The sequence below is a fragment of the Lagopus leucura genome, unplaced genomic scaffold (genome assembly GCF_019238085.1).
Source record: "Lagopus leucura isolate 7727_CA_CO unplaced genomic scaffold, USGS_WTPT01 Super-Scaffold_760, whole genome shotgun sequence".
Classification (NCBI taxonomy): domain Eukaryota; kingdom Metazoa; phylum Chordata; class Aves; order Galliformes; family Phasianidae; genus Lagopus; species Lagopus leucura.
Window position 1 is genome coordinate 4,594,457 of NW_024962257.1, and position 12,011 is coordinate 4,606,467.

A 12,011-nucleotide genomic window follows, 5' to 3' on the forward strand; every position below is an offset into this window, starting at 1 on the left:
CCATGGATTCCTTGGGGAGGGGGGGAGGTTCAGGCACTCCATGGCTGATCCTTGCTCCCATAATTTGTCTGAAGATCCAGTGGGGATCCAGTGGCCCCATGGATAAATGCAGGTCCCATGGGAGCCCTTTGCCCCCTCTGGGTCCATGTCCATATTGGGATGTAACCAGCACAGCCCCCCTGGATCCTCTGGTCACAGCACCCTGCCCTATAACACCCCGGATTTCCTATGGAGGGCAGAAGGTGGCTCTAGGTTTTGGGGTTGTGGAGGGAGAAATGGGCCTTCCTCCTCCTCTTCCTTTTCCTCCTCAGAGCCTTTGCACACTCCTGTGGGGCAGCACCCAGCCCTATGGGGGGGGTTGAGGTGGGTGGGAGGGGGGATGCAGCCCCACGCTGCCCCCGTCCGGCACTGTGCTGGGGTGGGGGCTGCCATCTCTGCTCCCGATCCTATTATGGCAATGAGATCAGACATATTGCTGTGCTCGCTGGGGGCGGAGGGGGGGGGACGACACACCACATAATGAAATCTGAGGGCTAATATGGAAAAAATGTAACTGGAAAAAATGCCGTGCTGTGTGCGGGAAGGGGCGGGCGGCCATGCCCAGACAAAGGAGAGTCCTTGGGGGTGAACGGGGTGAGACCCCACCATCTGGTTGTCCCCTCACGGGGTTCCACTGCCATCATATTGCTTTTAGGAGGGGGAGCCACAGCGCTGCACGCTGCCGCCTGCAGCAGAGAGTGCAGGGGACTGGGGGAGAGGCCCCCGGTCTCTTGCTTTGTCCTGGGAGGTCCGAAAGGGGAGGTGGTTCCAGAGATCAGGGTCACCCCGGGGATCAGATCTGTGCCCAGCTTTGGGGCTTTCACTGGGGAAAGCGTTGCGATCTCACTCAGCTTCTCCCCCGCAGCCTGGGCAGAACGATCCCACCGCTCCCCGATAAGATGGAGGCTCTGGAGCGTGTGATGCACGCAGCCGCGGCCCCGCTGCTTCCAGCGGCGCTTTGGGGTCTGTGCTCTGCTGTGAGCACCCGTGTGTGGTGGGCTCCAGGCACCCGGTGTGACAGCATGGCACAGCTCCCCATCCCCACTTCTATTGATTTTATTATTATTATTATTATTATTACTATTTTGGTGATCATTGTGACTTTTAATCCCCACGCGGGTGCCGGGAGCCCCGCTGCCCGTTGGCGACCCATCGCAAACCTTTGGCGGTATTGGTGGGTTGGGATTGGTGCCCCAAAGGCAGCCCCCAGCCCAGGATTAGCTGCAGATCCCGGTAATCGGGCTTCAAAGGGCTGCTGGGCTCTAAGTCCCAAATCCTGCTCTGTTCACGAGTTGTTTGTGTGGGTTCGGTGCAGTGCAGGGCGGCCCCATGGGTGCCATGGGAAAACATGGGTGGGGGTTGCTGTGCTCCCCCCCCGGTGTGAGCTGCAGCCCTGATCTCAGTGTGTAGTGCTGCCTCGTTCCCTATGATCCTCATTTTGGAGTTTCTCAGCTTCCTGGTGGGGTGCATTGGAAGCTGGACCCCCTCAGCTCCTGTAGTCTGTAGGGAAAATGAAGCCCCACGATGGGAATTGACTTCAGCATCACACTTGGTCTGGATGGGAGGAGAGCAGAACGTAGCTCCGTCGCTTTAATTCTCCCTTGGGGCACAGGACTGGCACAGAGCAGGAACTTGAGGATGCCATCCCAGCTCCCCGTGTCTTATTGCCCTTATTTTTGGCATGGGCATCCCAAGGACCACCCAGCAGGAACGTGGCACTCGCAGACTTTTCCCACCACCATCCCCAGCAGCAAGTTTGAATATTTTCACGGCCCTCCTTTAGACATTATTTCTTTCCTTCTGTTCTGGACACCAAACAGCCAGATGGGAAGCGGCAGCTTCGGGTGCCCCACTGCTGGCTGTGTGAGCACCAGAACTTTGCTTTAGGGCCTTGTGTTGATGCAGCTGTGCGGGCAGAGGGCTCATGTCCCTGGGGATGAGTGGGGCTGGCGCAGTGTGCTGGCCCCAGTGCGTTGTCTTGCACCTATGGGGCTGTGTGACCCCCAGTCCCTGCTCTGCGTGTTGCTGCGGGGCAGCAGGGGAGGGGTTGTATCCTGGGCGTGCTTTCACCTCCACCCCCTACTCAGTGTGGGAGGAGAAGCCCCCTTGTTCCTGGAAAGCAGCCCCCGCTGTATCACGCTGCAAAAATCTGCCTGTCATTCACTAATGGTTTGAGCCGAACAGGGGAAGGTTCTCTGCAAATGTCAAAGCTGCCTGCGCCAGCTGCTGCTGCCAGCAGGAATTTGGGAGCAGGGCAATGCCCGGTGCCCCATGCCCTGCAATCCTACATCGGGGAGCCCTGGCCCCTTTGCAAGTTTACGCACTGCTGTTGGTCTGCACGGCGCCGCTCCTTATCTGCTGTGGCACCCAAGGAAGCGATAAATCCCCGCTCCTGCACTTGGAGCTGCTGCTGCTGCTCAGTGCTGGGGGAGTGCTGCTGCAGGGCACGGCCGTGTGCCTTGGGGCGGGTTTGCAGGGTCCTTTCCCCCACCCCGTAGCTGTGCTGTGCAGATATGGTTTTGTGGGAGAGGCTGCACGCTGCTGTGCCTGCATACCTAGCTGCCACCACTCGTGGGGTTGCTACTGAGGGGTGACTCCCATGGGCTGAGTGCTGCAGGGCTTTGTGGTCCTTGCTGCATCCCCTGGCAGCAGGCAGAGCACAAAGCAGCACCAATCCATTCTTGCGAGCAGTGCTAAAGGGAGGGCAGCCTGCTTCGCTGTCATGCCTCTTTCTCACCCCAATGCTGTGACATCTTCCCCATTCCAGCTTGCCCGCAGAGACAGATGAGCTGTGCAGAGCTGCAGGTGCCCAGGTTCCCTATTTGCGGTTGGTGGTGCTGACCTCTTGAGCTGTGCCAGGAAAGGAGGCAACAAACAGGGATCTTGTAGTCGGTGCCCGACTCATTGGGTTGCTTCTGCCTCCACGAAGGTTACTGCTGTTTGGTTTTAGGGGAGATGTGTGCATCTGTGTGGGCTGGGGCTGATGGCGCAGCTCTGCCTGGGGCAGCAATATCCTCATGGTGCCAGCCTGTGTCTGGCCCCATCACCCAGCTCCACGTGCTGTCACAGAATCATAGAATCGAATCACAGAGTCATTAATGTTGGAGAAGACTTCTCAGAACACCACGTCCAACTGCTGAGCCATCCCCCCCGTGCCACCAAACCTCGTCCCCATGCCACGTGCACACAGCCCCATTCCAGGGCCCTGCGCTGCCCATTGGCAAGGAGTGACCTGGCACTGCCCCACAGCTCTGGGGATGTGTGAGGGTTCTTCGTTACCCCAATCCAGGAGCTGTGCTCAGAAGCTGTGCGTCCCCATGGAGTAGAAGGACAGACGGACGCAGTGGCTGGGGCAGGGTGTGGGTAACCAAGAGCAGGGGATGGGCACAGCACAGCCCCCAGCAGGGCACCCCACCGGGCTGTGAAGCTAAGCAGGGCCAGGCAGGGTGGGGGGCGGGATGGGTACCTGGGTGTGCCGCAGAGGTGCGACCGGAAGCGGCGCGGTGACGCCGGGGCGTTGCTGCCTGAGTCAGCTCTGCCGGTCCCACGGGGCTGTGGGGCTCCCACCCGGCACAGCACCATCCCTGTGCCCCTCTTCACGGCCGGGTGGCTCCTTCAGCACCCCCGGCCCATTGGCTTCATCACTGGAGAAACCGGCTCTGGTCTTCTGCCCACCCCAGGAATACTAGGATTGCTGCAACCTTGCCCTCTGGATCTGCTCAGATAGGGAAGTCTCGCTCTGAGCCGTGCCCACGGACCTTATTTTAACCCAATGCAGGTGCAGTGGATTTATTCTGGGCACAGTGTGTGCTCACATCCTTCTATTTGTGCCTCTCCGGGCACCGCTTTTGGCAGCAGTTTGTTTGGGTTTGGCTTTAAAAAGCGCTTCTCTGCGGGGGGACAGAGCTGGGCTGCCCATGCGCTGGGTGCTAACTTGTACCTTGTGGCTGTTTGGGTTTTGGTATCTGCAATCGGTCTTCCGATTGTGCTGTGTTAAGGCTGTGTATTTCAGGTGCTGGAAAAGGCTGTGGCAAAATGGGTTTGGTGGGGCTGGGTGAGACCAGGAGGGGTTCTGACCCCAGTGGTGATGGTATGGGGTTATTTCATCCCTGTGTATGGGTCTGGTACAGTGGGGTTTGCTTGTGGAGGTGGCTCTGAGGGGTTGGAAGGGGACATGGGGGACAAAGGAGGGCTCGGTGCTTTGTGGTGGTGATGTTGGAGACGCTGTGTGCCGCTTCCTCCATCCTCTTCTTCCTTCTTGGCCATGATAGCACCTCCAGAACAGACTCAATGCATGTGCTTTTCATGGGGAGCTCCGTGCCCCTGTGCGCCATTCCTACAAGCACAGACTCACCTTGAGTTACTCAATATTTCGCAATTTTGCTTTTTTTTCCTCCCAGCTCCAAAGTCCCAGTGTGGGCACAGGGCTGGGTGGTGTCACAGCACGGCTGGGTGGGGCTGTGCTGTGGGGCAGAGTGGGCAGGAGGTGGTGTGGGGTCTGTGAGTCCCTGCAGGGCTGGGGGCAGCAGTGCCATCGGGGCCATTTGGTGCAGGTGATGCTCCAGGAAATGCCACCCCTAAAGGGGCTGTAGGCTTTAAGGGATTGTGTTATTACTTCCCACTTTACAAGGAGTGAAAGGACTGCTCATCTGGTTTGTTCCCACTTTGCTTGCTTGGTACTCCACGCGTTTGGCTGTTTTTGGTGCATAGGCAGTTTCTTCTATTGTTCACAGGGATTTTTCCAGAGGGGAAACTATTTTTTTTTTTTTTCTTTAGCATTACAAAACCACAGCAACTGGCAGGAGGGATCTCAGGGAGGTACTGCATTGGACACTGATTTAAGAGAAAAAATAATAAAAAGGAGAAGAATGAAAGCGAACAGCTTAACCAGAGTGTTTCAAGAGGTGGTGGGAACGTGGAGTTCTTTGCCCCGTCCTGGTGTGGCAGCTCCAGCTGATCCCTCTCTGCTCTTTTCTTTCAGGCCAAACCCATTTACGGTGGCTGGCTGCTGCTGGCCCCTGAAGGAACGGACTTTGACAATCCTGTCCATCGCTCTCGGGTAAGGGACACCCTGTGGGTGCTGGGGGGGTGGGGTGGGACGGGACGGGGCGATGATGCTGCGCCCATCCCCTTGTGCAAGACAGGGAGGTTTCCTGCTGCAGGGTTCTTTCTGCTGGGCGTGCAGTTTGCTGGGCTGGAGCACCGCAGAGCCTGCTGCATTCAAGCAGTGTGAAGTTACTGCTGGCTGCTGTTGTGTTTTGGTACCTTGATGCTCAGCTGCCCAAATGGGTTGCTGCTAGAGCTCGAGCCTTGCAGCACTGCAACCATGTGAGCAGAGTTGGAGCATCCTCTACATCCCTGCCCTGTCCTGCAGCTGGAGGCTCCCATTCCTGCCACCAGTAAAAATCTCTCCCCCCTTACTGGATTCTGGGTTCAGCCCAGGCGTTACTGGGAGTCATGGCTCACAGGGACATGGGACTGTGGTTCACTGGAACCTCAGTGGTTTTGCTGTTCCTGAGCACCTTGGACTTTGCCTGAAGGGCTGAGAAAAACAAGATAAGAATTGCTGCACTGGGGCTATGAATCTGTGATCTTTTTTTTTATTTTTTTTTCCTCTTTCAAATTTCAGCCTGCTCAACCAGTTTTTGCTCTGGGCTGCAAACAGGCTGGCACGCACAGAAAGGCCCTTTCCAGGCAGATCAGGGCTCTGATCTGGTGCGCATGGCCATGCTGAGAGAGGGCTGGGGGGGGCTCTGCATCATGCTGGAGCTCTGCTGGGGGATGTCCTGCGTTGTGACCCCAGCTTTGTGGGCTGGCACTGCCATGACTCCCTTTACTGTCTTCTCTTGCAGAAATGGCAGCGCCGATTCTTCATCCTCTACGAGCACGGGTTGCTGCGCTACGCCCTCGACGAGATGGTGAGTGCTGCGTGGCCACGGCGTTGCTGCTGGTGAGAACCTGCAGTGTTGGTGCTGCTCCCGGAGCGTGGCACCAGGCCGATGTCCTGTGGTGTCCCGTGGAGCTGGATGGCCAAGCCCACGTGTTGGAGGGCTCAGTTTTGGTATAAACCAGCAGTGGGAATGTGCTGCTGACAGATCTGGCACTGGTGTGGAGTGCTGATCCTCAGGTTCCCCACCCCCCCCCAGCTCCTTCCCATCCTGCTGCTTGGTGCTGGGGAGGGTTTGGTGGTGGAGGATCACCATGGCTGTTCCTGGGGAGGAGGCTGTGTGTGGTGCTGGTGTAAAGTAGGTCAGGCGGAACGCGGAACGCCTTCGTGCTGCTCATCCTTCCTGGGAGCCGTGTCTGCCCCCACTGCTCTGGGAGCAAAATGAGGGAGGGAGGAAGGAAAGCAGCTCTTCTATCCATTGTGAGCTGCCAGGTAGGCTGCTGAGCCTGAGGAGGGTCAGCCTTGCTGTGCCCACCTGTGGCTGCCTGTTGGCAAAATGAAGCACGCAGCAGGTTGCATGGGGTTTGGCACAGCACAGCCTGATCCTGAGTGCTGGGGTGCTCCTGGGTGAGAGGCTCGTGGAGCCGGGTGCACTGGGGTGCAGGGCATGCATGCACGTGGGGTGAGGTGTAGGAGTGCAGGGCGCTTCTCCAGAGCAATGCCTTCTGTTGTTTGTTTGTTTGTATTTTTTTCTTGGAGTTGCTCCAAGTCCCGTAAATAATTTAAACATCTCCATTCAGAGCTGCGGAGGCTTTTGATGCATTTGTAGTGCGACAACAACCTGTGCTGGGCTGCTGTTTGGTGTTCTACAAACAAAGCGCAGAGAAATGCCTCGAGGAGAGAGTTGGGAAATATGATGTTTGTGGGTTTTTTTGCTGTATTGCATCCCATCATGACTGCCCATGGCACTGCTGCCCCTGGGCAGGAGCAGTGCCTCAGCCCCATTCTGTGCACTCGTGTCCCCGTGATGCAGGAGAATGTCACTGGAGAGTGTGCTGAGGGCTGGGGAGCGTTGTGCAGCTCCCTTGGGCTGCCTGGGAAGGAAAAAAAGTGAGGGGGAAAAAAACAGCAGAAAGGGTGTGTGAGGGGAGCATTACCTCTCCTGCTGGCTCCTTGCACTGAGCATCACAGGAGGAGGGCAGGGAGTATCCTCAGCATGGCCTTAGATGGAGGAGATGGAGCTGCTCCCCTGGGGACCAGGGGTCTGACACATGGTGTAAAAATACCCCCCTGACCTTTCTGCACATCACGTCCCTGTGCTGGCTCTGCTAATGCCCGTGGCACTGGAGCATCCCTGCCCACAGTGTGCCCCACGCCAGGGCAGCATTGCACTGCCAGTGCTGGAGCTATGCAGGGAGGAGCTGATTCCCTTGGGGCGAGACCCAGAATGTGACAGCAGTATCACCTCTTGCTGTCCCTTGTGACTGAGAGCATCAGCTTCCCCAGGTGCTTTCTGCATTTGCTTTGCTCTGATGTGTGCTGTAGGTTCCCCTATGGCGGTTCCCAGTGTGTAGCTCAGATGATGTCGTGGTTCTGATGGGTTTGGGACCCTCTTCCACCATATCAAGGGAGGCTCAGGTTGGATGTTAGGGAAAATGTCTTCTCTGAAGGCAGGCATTGGAACTGCTGCCCGTGGAGGTGGTGGAGTCACTGTCCCTGGAGGTGTTCCAGAATCATGGAAATGTGGCACTGAGGGACATGGTTTGGTGTCATGGTGGGGATGGGTCGATGGTCGGACCTGATCTTAGGGATCTTTTCCAATCTTGGTGATTCTGTGACCCCACAGCAGCAGTCAGGGATGACTGAGTAATGGGGAATGGCCGTGTGCAGGTCAGAGATCCTATGTGGGATGCAAAGACTGAGCTCTATTCCTGCCCCCCACCTTGGGCTGGAACTGTGGGGGGACACTGGTTTGTCCTCAAGATCTCACCTGTGCCTATGGCTCCACAGCAGAACCAGGGCTTCTCCCAGGGAGGTGCTGCTGTTTTGCTCAGGGAGGGATCCCCATTGCAGGAATGATTCCCCTCACTGTGCTCCTGGAGGTCCTGTGGTGGGGGGACATGGCAGCGTGCTGGGAGCTGGGCGGCAGCTGGGCAGGGACCTCCCAGGAGGTGGATTGAATTGCTCTGCCCTGAACCTGTTAGACATTAATTGTGTGGGTTTGGCAATTTCTGCTTTATTGAAAATGAGGAGGGGAGGAAGGCGTGGGATGCAGAGGGTTGGGGCTGAGCTCCCCATTGGCAGCGCTGGCCTCCTCTTCCTCCCCCTGACCATCAGCAAAGGGCACATCTGGTTCTGAGCTGGGGTCAGCAGCTAATGAGCCACTGCTCTGCAAGTGGGAGCGGGGCAGAGGGCTATGCTGGGATCCCACAGCTCACTGCTGGGATTGAGGGAAGCTCTGGGGATCACCCAGGGGTGCACACAGGGCAGATGCCACAGGCATTGGGATGGGCCAAGTGCCCAGAACCTCCTCTGTGCACCAGGAGCCCCAAATACTGCCAAAATCCCATCAGTGGGACAGGGCGTGCATGCGGGGAAGGCACCGGTTTGGAAGCAGAGAGGTCTAAGAAGTCTGCTTTGGCACTGCAGTCCCCTGCTGAGCCACTGGCTGGACTGGGGCTGTTTGTTGTTTTTTTTTTTTTTTTTTCTTTCCTCTTTTTTTGCTTTTTTTTCCTCCTTCTTTTTCTAGTTTGCAGCCCCAGGCTGCTGCATGCTGTTTTTACAACTGACCCAAACAGTTGCAATGCACCCATAAAAAGCACCCAGCCCTGAGCACCCTGCTCTCTGTGCTCCAGCATCAGTGCACACGGGGCTCACCAGGACCCCGCAGGGGGAATGAGTCCCTGTGTGTGCCCATCTCCTTCCCCTCCAGCCGCAGTCCCGGCGTGCAGCAGCGTGCCAGCAGGCTGCTCCCAGCTCCGCTGAGCCCTAGGGAAGCTGAGCCTGCTCCAACCTGCATGCATTCCTCACTCCCCTCGGCAGAGGCTGGGTGCTCAGGGTTTGTTCAGTGTTGCATTCCATACTGAACAGCCTCTCGGTTGCTTGTGCTGTGGTCCCATGAGCTGCGTTCCCCACTTTCCCCTTTGTGAGTTATTTCCCCATAGTTTGAAGTTAAAGGACCAAGAAGCTCCAGGAATTAAGCTAAGCCAAATGCACCCAAGGCATTGTTCTGGAGGTGAAAGAGGCACCCAGGAGGAGTGCAGAGTTTGATCCCTTGCCCTCTTTGGTTTCAGATATCCTGAAGCCCTCAGCCCATAGTCCTGCCATGATCTGGGGCTGCTGGTACCTGAGGGGAGGAGCAGGAACCCATGCCATGGTTCTGTCCCAGCAGCCTCATCCCAGCACCTTTTGTCAGAGGGGGGTGGAGTGTGGACAGCATCCAACAGCAAGTGCAGTTTGGTTGCAGAGCGTTTACCCCCTTCTGTTGCAATGACTGCTGCCTATAATTAGCTGTAGGTCTATTAATAGAGCCCTGCTGCATGGGAATGGTGCGGTGGAAAGGCAGCACGGGGTGGGCAGTGGTCTCAGTCCTACCCCTCGCTGGGACTGTGGGTAATGCCAAGGTGAGAGCATCTTCTGGGTGGGCCGGAGGACCAATGGGCATGGTTCCTTGTGCACATCCCCAGCATGGGAGGGATTGGGGTCACAGCTGGAACCCTGCAGCTCTCTGCCCCTAGGAGCCTGTGCAGGAGCTGTGGATGGGAGAACTCAGCCTGGTGGCAGAGAGGGACCCAAGCAGGAGGGGTGTCCAAACATGGTGATGCGTAGCTGCGTGTAATTACTATTTCCTAATCGACCACCTCCCCAGCACACCCCGATTTTTCTTTCTTCAGAAGTAAAGGGGCACATTTAAAAATGTCACCCTCAGCAGATCTGTGCCATGATCACTTTCGTCCTCGCTCCCCCTCCTTTGTCACCAATATTTTGAGAAGCCAAGAGAGTCTGCGTGTGTTTTTTTCCTCCTCGTTAGATCAAAGCGCTTTACTTCAGTCTTGGCATGGAATGGAAATTCATTGGCAGGGATTAAAAAACGAACCTTCAACATCCTGGCCCCTCCGTCCTTACTTTTTTTCCACCCGTTTTTTTTTGCCATTGAAGCAGTTCCAGGCTTGCCCTGCCCCCTCCGCCGACGAGCACAGGGTTGGGTGAGCCCATGCTCCCTTTGCATGCGGCTTTTCCCCCCTCAGACACGGTTTTGCTGCTGCCTCTGCTCGCCAGATCTTGGAGACTTTCAGTTTCTGTTCGGCATGAAGAGCTTTTGGCTGGAATCAGAGCGCGTTTCGGATTTCAACAAGCTGAGACGAAAAGGGAGAGGAGCAAAGCAGCTGCGAGATGGGCAGCAGTGGTGGGAAGAGAAAGGGAGATGATGCGTTTGGGGGGGGGGGGGGGAAGGTGCTGTGTAGGGATGTTGAGTGCTTATGTGAAAAGGGTTGCTTTAGAAATGGGGAAGTGTTGGGGGGGATCCAGGAGGAGCAATCTGTTCTCCTCCAGGGTTGTTGGGAAAAGAAGGGATCAGTGATGTTGGGATGCAAAGATCAAGAGCAGCCTTGTCAGAACACGTGGCACTGCTGCCCAGAGTGATGGGTGCCCATCCCTGGTGGTGCCCACGGCCATGGATGGGGCCGTGGGCAGCCTGGCTGGTGGAGGCAGCCAGCCCACGGTTGCAATTGGGTGATCTTTAAGGTCCCTTCCAACCCAGTCATTCTGTGATTCTCACAAAGGCTCTGCAGGAGGTGTAGAGATGGGTGGTGGTCCCAATAAAGCTCAGAGGTCTTTGGTTAATGTTGTGTTTAATGCCCAGCATTGTTTTTTGGGAGAAAAGCCTGGAAGCTACCAGGAGCTACCTGCTGAAGCCAGGCCTGAGCTGGGACCGGGCAGGAGGGTGGGAGGTTTGGAGAGTTAGCAGAAATGTGGAGCTGGGAGAGCAGGATGCAGCCAGTGACCTCCTCATTAGCTTGCAGCTTTGATGACCTGGCCCAGGTGCTTCCTTCCTGGAAACAATGCAGTGCTTATTGTCTTCTGCAGAGCTGGAATGGCTCTGAGGATGAGAAACGAGCCCAGCTTCAAGTGGCTCTGTCCTTTTTACTTTTTGTTCTGCTCCTCTGTGTCTTGAGAGCTAGCAAACCAGTTCATTTAGAAGAGACATGCAAGAGCAGCAAGGGAAACGGGCTTGATTTTAAATCCCCTCTGTGTAGTTTATGGGAGATGGAACGATACAGGCACAGAGCAGAGTTGGGGTTTCTTTTTTGTGACTTAGGGCGATCAGGGCTTCACACTGTGGCCTCCAGCCTGACAGCAGGAGCTGGGTGGAAGACGAGTCGTGATGTGCTGCTAAATGTCAGTGCAGGAATCAAACCTGCCTCTGGTGGCATTCAGTAGGGGAGATGTCAGAGCTGATGTGGAATGACACAGCTAATTGCCGAGCACGCAGTTACCCTCACGTGTCCCCACCACTTGCATCCCTGCTGGCCTCCAACCTGGCTTTCGTCTGGTCCCACTGCACTGGGGACAGCCAGCAGATGGGAGCACTGGGGTTTACTGCTGGCAATTGCTTCAGATGCTTTTTTTGTTGAATGGCAATGCAGAAACAAACCATGAAGCCTTTGGGAAGGTGCATTTCAGTGCCTCCCCAAACAAAGCTATATTTTAAGCCCTGTACCTCACCTTTTAATGAATTAGCCATCCCAGCTTACTGGAGGGAAAACATAACCCTAGGAAGTGGTAGCATCATGTTTTTGTCCCACTGCTGTTTGATGCTGTGGAATGCATTGGCTGTGACAGAGCCGTGGGCCAGCTGCTCGCACTGCAGGGCTGCCATAATTCCTCTAGTCCCACCAGGGCCACCAGCTGAGGTCCTCAAGGACCACCAGGATGCCCTGGGCTGTGTGTTGGGTGGCTCTGGACTCAAGCATCTGTTTTCCCAGAAGTATTGCATTGAATTGCATTGAAGTACTCCCTTGGAGAAGTGGCACCCAGCAGCCATCACATCCCTGTCCTCAGCGAGGGTCCTGCTCTGCTGGTGGCA

At 56.3% G+C, this 12,011-nt stretch overlaps 1 protein-coding gene across 3 annotated transcripts in view; it reads left to right on the plus strand.

Moving 5' to 3' along the window:
- The window catches only part of LOC122175978 (myosin phosphatase Rho interacting protein), a 57,869-nt gene that overhangs the window by 1,033 nt on the left and 44,825 nt on the right, over positions 1-12,011 (plus strand). For all 3 annotated transcript variants that reach the window (XM_042864062.1, XM_042864060.1, XM_042864063.1), the window contains exons 2-3: positions 5,021-5,098; positions 5,892-5,957. In XM_042864062.1, coding sequence (XP_042719996.1) covers positions 5,021-5,098; positions 5,892-5,957 — 144 coding nt within the window. The remainder of the gene's footprint in view (positions 1-5,020; positions 5,099-5,891; positions 5,958-12,011) is intronic.